General features: G+C 45.0%; 1 protein-coding gene across 1 annotated transcript in view; it reads right to left on the reverse strand.

The window, feature by feature from the left end:
* LOC119461830 (protein quick-to-court) overlaps nucleotides 1-3,857 on the reverse strand; it is an 82,903-nt gene extending 79,046 nt beyond the window's left edge. Inside the window, exons 1-2 of the mRNA XM_049673047.1 lie at nucleotides 3,848-3,857; nucleotides 566-709 (exon numbers count right to left, since the gene is read on the reverse strand). Of these exons, the coding sequence (XP_049529004.1) occupies nucleotides 566-709; nucleotides 3,848-3,857 (154 nt within the window). The remainder of the gene's footprint in view (nucleotides 1-565; nucleotides 710-3,847) is intronic.
* Nucleotides 3,858-9,241: the final 5,384 nt, after the last annotated feature.

The raw sequence follows: 9,241 nt of genomic DNA on the forward strand, positions 1-9,241 counted from the left end.
AGTTGAGAGTTTTGCAAGTAAGTGTTTCACGGTAGCTGAAGTTTGACAAAGAAGTCTTCTGTTGGTTTTTATTTGTTTGGATGACGCTATGGTTTATGCCTCGTGTGGTTCGACACGTCACCCGAACGGCTACTGCTGCGCATGTACAATCGTTGTATAGTTGCCCTGTCGGCCAGGGTATATAAATGTGAATTTTCCTCAAAATAAATTTCAGTTGTGTCAGCGCCAATGTCATGTTCTTCTTCGCCTGCGTCCTTGTCTATACTGCGCTGTTATTTCCCTAAACACGAATTCCCACCAAACTCGCCCTAGTTTCTCTTCTAGTGTCAACTAGCACAAGACAGGGTAATTGGAGATTGCTGGGGCAGGCATTCATCCTGCAAAGCATATGAATAGGCTGAAGATGATGAAGAAAAGTTTTGTTCCAAGAAAGCATTGGTTCACGGGCTAGTTGGTACACTGTTCTCAAAAAGCAAGTCTGTGCAGCGCAAACATACAGGACATGAAGGTCTACATGGTTTGTGTTCCTTCACGCAACTTCAAGATGAAGAAGAGACCAGCTCACTCGACTGCTGCGGCTGGGTGGCTGAGCCACAGGACACCAGGCTGGCTGTGCTGCCCACCGAGTCTCCATCGGCCGACGGGTGACTGCAGCAGGAAGACGCCACAGGGATGCCGCTCCCCCCGCACTCGCACGGAGGCACTGCGCCTTAGGAGGCTCGGGATGCGGCTACGACCGTCACCCTCCATCAGGCCAGGAAGCTGCCCACCCGCTGGTACAAGCCAAGACGCTTAGCATTTGAAGAGGATCAACAACACTCACTTGACCATGCATTGACTTACGTTCGTAAGGCAGGCACTTATCACCAAGTCACTCCTGCCTCGCACGTCGCCAGAGTGCAACTGCTGATATTGTAACCCGAAGTAACAATGAACATTTTCGCGATGCATTAGCAGGGACATAATCAATGTAGTCCTGATCAAACTACAGTACTAATTTATTTTTGTATTTATTTCTCTCACATAAAATTTTTTTAAATTACAAATTACACCATACCCCTGGGCCCTGAGGGCAACTGAAGTCTACCAACTACATCTACCCACCTTAGGGGTTACCGTATCAAACGTTTCAGTTTCCTTCAAGTACCTATTAATCGGACAAGAGTGCTAACTTGGGTGGGTTGAACGTGAACATTCTGAGCAAACAGCGCCAACAACAGCAGGACATCAGGAAGATGACATCATCCCGTAGTCCGTACTGTTTGCTCAGATTCTCTATTTGGAGTCGTTTGGCACACAAGAAGTGTCGTGTTCTTCTTTGCCTGTGTCCTTGTCTATCTTGCGCTGTTACTTTCCTAAAAACATGAATTCCCACCAACTCATCCAAGTTTCTCTTCTAGTTTCAGTAGGTTGTTCATTTTTCTTTTCTGCATCAATGTTTCAACTTTCATTTTGACTGCTGATGCGAACAGGTTGGGTTAAGTAAGTGGACAGCATAATGAGTTGCCAAACTGATGTGCAAGAAAGACATGATTACACACAAACATCGGCCTTCAGGATATCAGTGTACTGAATGGGGGGAACTATTGGCTAATTAACCAAATAAATGCCCATAGAACCTGCCAGAAGGTCCAGTGAAATGCAGTTCATCTACTGATCATTTATTTCATGCCGTTGATCTCGTAGGTGAGTTTTTCCTTAACCAAGCTTGAATATTTATTTGCATACACGTAAACAGGCCATAGCAACCTATAGATGCTCAAGGATACTCGAGGATAAACAAGCTGGCCCAGGACACATGGCAAGGAAAGGCATGGCAAAGGAGTGTAGACGTTCAAAAGAAGTCAAGAATAGAGTTACAAGAATTTCCTCGAAGAAAAAGCTACTGTGTTATTGTAGCTGAATGTATGGTGTAAGTTAACAGCAGATCAACTTGTACCTATGTGATTGTAAGGTAAGGAAATAATTGTAATGCAACCACTGTCCTGTTCCTTAAGCCTCTCCTGTAATCATAATGTACTAGTGAAAAAAAAAAATGATTTCATGCAGATATGCCCGCTTTCTACGTGAAACCTATTGGACACCGCCCCCCCCCCCCCCCCCAATCACAAACAATAGAACCCTTTCAAAAACATGCCACCTGACAGTGGGCGTTTCGCCAGTTTCGATTTGCACAGGACTCCAGGATAGAAAACTCCTACGGTTGCTGCGCGAGCCAGGGAATTTGACGAGTTTAATCTCTCTGTTGAAAATAAATTGCTCGAGCTTTCTAAAAAGCTTGATTCAGTTGCATGTGCGACGACCATTGGCCACACTTCTGAAGCTAAAACAGTTAAGCAAGAGCTCGCTAATATTAGGAATTCCATAAATTTCATGAATAGCGAGCTGGGCCAGTATTTTGTAGCGACGCCTTTCCGGTAATAATGCCTTTTCGCGCTTATTGCGCTTTGTCAGTGGTCGGAGCAACGGTCCGCTCAAGTTATCAACGGGATCAGCCGGCCGTGAGCGGTGGATGATAAGACTAGGTAGAATAAGTCATAATGCCTCGCTACAAAATAGCGGCCCTAGAGGCTGTGAAAGTGGAAAACATAGGCCTGGCCACTAAGAACAAAAAACCTTGCTGAATGCAATGATCGACTCTCATTTAAGGTGTCTCAACTTGAGCCATACTCACGCTTGAATAATGTTGAGATCAGGGGTGTCCCTGTGTCTGAGGCTGAGAACTGCACAAAAATTTTCAAACTCCTGGGTGAGAAAGTTGGTTGTCCTGTGTCTGTAACTGATTTTGACACTGTTCAGAGCGTCCTTACACCGGTAGCAAGTCAAAAGAACATTATTGTTCGATTTTGTTCAAGGCAAAGGCGAGCTGCCTTTGTTTCTCAGACTTGCAAGGCTCGCCTTACAACCTCTTCTCTTGGGTTCTATGGTTCTGGTGAAAATGCCATTTTTATTAATGACCACCTGAGAACAAAAAGCTGCTTTCCAAGGCGCCCTCACTAAAGAATCAGAAAGAATGGATGCTCATCTAGGCAGACAACTCTGTCATAAAAGCTAGGGAAACAAGCCGCGTCTTTAGGATTAATTCCGAATCTCACCTAAATATCTTCGACATGTCAACGCTAATATAAGGCTACCATATCGATCATAAACGTTCTTTCACCGGGTTAACTTGTTAATGCCTTACCTAAACATAACAATTTTTCTGCCATTCACTTCAATTTCCGCAGCCTTAAAAATAATTTCGATCACATTCACATACTTTTTCATTGCCCAAAGCATCATTTTTCTGTTTTGTGTTTTTCTGAAATGTGGCTTTCCTCTGACAATCAGAATTTATACAATTTTCGTGATTACCATTGTGAATTCACTCACCACCGACACCTACGTGGGCTCTGCAATCTTCATATCAGAACAACATGAGGTGCACAGACACTGAAATCAGTGTTGCGAAATGTGAATCCGTTTGGACTGAACTTGAGCCGGTCAGCATTATTAATAAACAAGAAATACATATTTGCCTCCGTTTACCGTTCCCAGTCTTCTGACACCGCTGATTTAACCTTTGAGAACAAGAATATCTTTACGACAGGCGATATTAATATTAACCTACTTGACACTTCAAACCACGTCTGTATTGATTACATCAGCCGTTTCTCGAGTTTTGGTTTACAGTCCTTGATAAATGCACATACTCGTTGCGTTAACAATTCACTTTGGTTACTTGATCACATACCCTCAAATTTCGATGAACCTATCTAATGTGGTGCACTCGATTGCGATATCAGCGATCACCTAGCAGGGTTTTTTTTTTTACCCTAAATCTGTAGCTCACGTCCCTCTGCCTCACCTTCGTACATCGTTTGATAGCAATGAATGTGTCCGTACTGACTGGTCACATTTGAAGTAGCTGCTCTGTCTGAATTTTATTCCTTCATTAATGATGTGATAGAGAGCTGTACAAGAAGTACATATGCGAATAGGCGATAGGGGGTTCCCCTTGGATTACTGAATCTCTTCTTTCTTTACGGAAGAAGGATAATTTTTACAACTAAATAACAGCCTTTAAACTGCAAACTAAGGCTGTGTTGTCCTCTCTTCTCAAAGCAGCTATTACAGTCAGCAGCTTCAGGATTGTGGAAATGAGTAAAAAAGGAAAATGCAAACTGCTTAATCAGTTTTTCAACAGAGTAAAACCACAATTGACTTCAGTAGTTCAGGATGTGTTAATGATGCTTCTGGCATTCCAAACACTAAGCACTCTGCTTCCTCTCTTTACTCTCGGGCTATTCACCGTTGCCCTCATTCTTTTTTTAATACCCTAATGCCCCTGAAGAAGCGTAATCGGTTATTACCAGTTCGCGCGCCACAGGCCCGGGCTTAGTTAGATAACATTAAAGATGCTGTCATAAAATTACTTAGTCCTTTGATTGCTCCTCTGCTTTCTCACATATTTAATTTGGTATTAAGACTGGAGTGTTTTCGTAACAGTTCAAGGAAGCAAATGCATTGCCAGTCTTTAAAAAAAGTGACTGTAAGCTTGTCGGAAATTACAGGCCAATTTCCGTGCTTATTTTCTTAGATAATGTTTTAGAAAAACTTGCTGAAATCCACCTTCGTATTTACTTCAGAAAGTTTTATATTCTCACTAAGTGTCAGTTTCGGATTTCTGTCAGGGGGCTTTCTACGAATATAGCTACTGCAAACTTCACTGACATAATTAAAAAGGCTCGCGCATTGAACCTAACCGGTCAGCGCTGCAACCGCTGTTGTAAATACATCCTGTAAATAGTTGCCCGTCTTACTGACTCGTTCTTCGCGTAACATCGTGGTGGAGGTGGAACGTTCCCCGTCCTCGCCACGGAGCTCCGAAGCGGCCGCACCGTCGTCTTCTCAGCCATGGCTTCCGATGGAAACACCCCGTCGCCACCTACACCTGCGGCGCCTACCACAACGTACGTTACGGTTCCTAGTCTCCGTGATCCTGGGACATTCTCCGCCCAAAATGGTGTTGACGTCGACGACTGGCTCAGCATGTATGAGCGTGTTAGCCGAAGCCACCACTGGGACCCTACCATCATGCTTGCCAATGTGATATACTATCTGGACGGGACACCGCTTGTCTGGTTTCGCACCAATGAGGTTGAGATATCCAGCTGGGACACTTTCAAAGAGAGGCTTCGCGACCTCTTTGGCAACCCGTCAGGTCGCCAACAGGCTGCGCGAAAGCAGCTTGCTACCCGTGTCCAGTCGTCGACAGAATCGTATGTCGCCTACATACAGGAAGTGCTCGCGCTTTGCCGGAAAGCCGACGAGCACATGACCGAGGTTGACAAGGTGGGCCATATCCTAAAAGGCATCGCGGACGACGCCTTCAACTTGCTCGTCTATAACGACGTCTCTACTGTCGACGCCATCGTCAAAGAATGCCGCCGCTTCGAGGTAGCCAAAAGCCGCCGCGTCGTCCCACAGTTTTCCCGGCTCCCAAACACCCCTGCCACGTCCTCTTGCTCCGCTCTTCCTGCCACACGACCTTTTCAAGAGAACGTCACTCGTATCGTTCGCCGTGAGATTGAAGCGGCAAGTCCGGCCCCCCTTCATCCACGACCCCTCGACGGTAACTTTGACCCAGCGGCCCTTACTATTTCCGTCATACAAGCAGTTGTGCGGCAAGAAATTGCCAACCTTGGCATCCCTACCGCCTGCTCTGTCTCCCGACCTGATTCGGCATCCCTTCCCATGGCCACATCCTTCAACGACCAGTATTTCGCTCCCCGACCACGCAATCCTGCTGAATGGCGTACCCCCGACGACAAACCGATCTGCTTCCGCTGCCACCGAGTTGGTCACGTACCCCGCCACTGCCGCAGCACCTGGATGCCGCCGTACTGGAGCTCATTCCCTGCTCCTCGCCCATACGCCGACGCTCGCCGTAACTCACCTCGCCGTCCGTACTATACTTCTGATGCCCCTGACAGCCGCTCCTCCGGGCGATCGCCGTCGCCTCAACGCCGTCGCTCCCCGTCACCCCAACCTCGCCGCTTTTCCTCGCCAAACCGCCGGACGGAAAACTAGGCCATGCAGCTCTTGGAGGTAGTGCTGCATCCCGTCCGTTCTGTACAAATCCTCCGCTGACGCTCCTCACGAACGCGAACCTAATTGACGTAGATGTGGATGGTGTTCCATTCAAGGCATTGGTTGATACTGGAGCCCAAGTGTCCATAATGAGCGCTAATCTTTGCCGTCGCCCGCGCTGCTCACGCAAGGGAAATTGCCCGTGACCGCCTTTTGAACTCCCAAGAGAGTCAAAGGCGTTTGTACGACCAGCGACACCGAGACGTGCACTTCCCGCCTGGTTCTTTGGTGCTTCTATGGTCTCCGTCGCGTCAGGTCGGCCTATCAGAAAAACTGCTGTCGCGTTACACAGGCCCCTACCGAGTGCTTCGTGCCGTGACTCCCGTCACATACGAGATCGCCCCTGACGCCCCATCTGCTTCCCAGTTCAGCGATATCGTGCACGTTACACGACTGAAGCAGTATCACCCTCCCTGTGATGACATTTAGACGCTCCGGGACGTCGCTTCTGCCGCCGGGGGATTATGCTACACGCGTGTGGTATTTGACTGTTTGACCGAGGCGCGCGGGCGCCATCACTCGAGAAAAGAAGAGGAAGAACGAGCTGGGCTCGCGCAGTGAACCTAACCGGTCAGCGCTGCAACCGCTGTTGTAAATACATCCTGTAAATAGTTGCCCGTCTTACTGACTCGTTCTTCGCGTAACAATATTTATTGATAATAGAACTTACGCTACAATGATTATTGTTAATTTTGCAAGGGCTTTTGACTCTATTGACCGCAACATACTTATAAAACTGGAGTGTTGTGGCATACCTGGACCACACTCAAACCTTTTATGGAGTTTAATGAACAAGAGGAAACATTTCTGTAAACGGTGCAAGCTCGGGTCCAATTACTATAAAATATGGTGTTCCTCAAGGCTCTATTTGTGGCCCGACTCTCTTCTGAACCTTCGGTAATGACCTCCCCCAGTGTTTAGCTTCTTCGCAGTGCATATTATATGCGAATGATACCAAAATTATTTCCTCCCATACCAACCTTGACCGCCTAATGTCCAACCTTCAAACAGATTTAAACTCTTTAGAATTGGTCCACTATAAATAAATTAAATTAACGTAAAGGAAACGTGCTTTATGCTTTTTACATGTCCTCAGAAAAAAACTTTGATTCCTCATTATCCATGTATTCAATCTCAAGAAATCAAAACTAACAGTAGCACTAACTTTTTAGGTGTTGTTAGTGACCATGTTTTGTTGGCTATTAAAAAAATCGCACCAGGACTTCGGGCACTCATTTGCGCTAGAGCTTTTTTTGATATCACAACACTTGTCACTTTATATTACGCATTTATTCAGTCATATTAATTATTGTATTGAAGCCCTGGGGCAGCACCTACAATATCCCATCTATGGCCTCTCCTAACCTTTCAAAAACAAGCTATTCACATTATTTCTTTTGCACTTCGTCAATTGCACTCTCTCCTGTTCTTTGTTAACAATGGTCGTACTACCTTTATCCCGATCTTATTAGTCTAATCTTGGTTCATTATTTTTCAAAGTTATTAATTGCTATCTCAACCTCTATATAATTCCATCTCACATATTGGCTAATGCAAACTGCAGTTATTTTTCTGTTAAGGGCAATCTACTTCTGCCTAAGGAACACACTAACTATGGAAAACAAACTGTTCTTTTTTCTGCTATATGACTATGGATCTCCCTGCCGACCGACTTAAAACAATTTAACTGCCTTTCCATCCTTAAATCTCAATTAAAGGACCACCTATTTGGAATAAAAAATTACTGTACTAATGAATGTCTGCACCTTCTTGAAATTCCTTATCATAGTGACATGTTATACCATGATATTCATCTTATTGTTATTTTGTGTTGGTTTTCTTCTGTATTTGCTTTATTATTGTAACTTGTTTTTATTATATGATCATGTATGAAATCAGTGTACTTATTTTTCTTTCTCCTGCTCATTAATTTCTTTCACTTATGTATTATTAGGTTTGCTCTATTACTTGACTTATAATTCATCGTAAGGGGTCCCACCTGCAGTTTTTATTTTGGGACCCCTTCCTGTATACAACTGCTAATGTACTTATCAATAAAATATTGATTTTTTTGACGGCCAGAGGAAACGCACCACCTGTCCACTTCTGTAGCGCAGTGCTTTCACAAGATCCACCAAGTAGCCCAGCTGGCTGCTCTACAGGAGTGACTATCTGACCATTTCACAGGTCCATTTACTAAAGAACCCGTGCATGCCAGACCAGATATCTGTGAACTACTGGCATAGTTCTGCACTATTTAGCACCGCCTAAATATCTAAGATATTTTTCGCCGTTAGCAATCAATCCTCAGGTTTTTTATGTAAGTGATAAGATGTATTTCAACCTGACAAACATTTGCCATGTGTCCTGTGGCAATTTTTCAGTAACTTTACAGAAAAAAAACCTGTAAAGGAGACAGCGCGCAAGTGTCCAAACAGTGCCCTGATAATATATTATACTACATGCCTCCATCATAGAGCGTATCAAATAAACCGGGCCTAGTGGATGCCTGTAACTGTTTACCTTAATGTTTTCAGTACCGAGTAGAGACAGCCTAGTAAATGGCATATGAGTGGTCTTTTTGTTTTGGCACTGCATGCTCGCTTACGTGCACACAAAAGCCTACAGCACTTGCTAAAAAATGCTTATCCACCTCAATATTATCATCACAACAACTACTGCTGCTACTACTATCTTAAAGGAAGCATTGCGCTGGATCCTGGGCCATAGGTCAGGTGTGAGCAGCGGATCTGACGAGAAACGTACACCAGTATATTGTGAGACGTTACATCGACGTCCTCTTACGAAACAAGTTTATCCCGAAATCTGCAGTAATCTTGAAAGCGCTAAGGTCAGATTAAGCTACAATGGCTTTCCGCGCAGCTGACATATTTGGGTCACTGAAAACGCACGGCACCGGTCGGGTGAGAAAAACATACCGTCCAAACTGCCAGACCTCCAGACTTTCCTAGGAAAGAACAGCTAAAGCGCCGCAAAAGGTGCCGGTAAAGGCAGATGCATCATGCATGCAACAAGCGAAGGAATATATCGATTGTAATATCCATCCTGCAAGTCAACCAAAGAACATATGCGCGAAAAGCGGGGCTCG

Source organism: Dermacentor silvarum, chromosome 8, assembly GCF_013339745.2.
Source record: "Dermacentor silvarum isolate Dsil-2018 chromosome 8, BIME_Dsil_1.4, whole genome shotgun sequence".
Classification (NCBI taxonomy): domain Eukaryota; kingdom Metazoa; phylum Arthropoda; class Arachnida; order Ixodida; family Ixodidae; genus Dermacentor; species Dermacentor silvarum.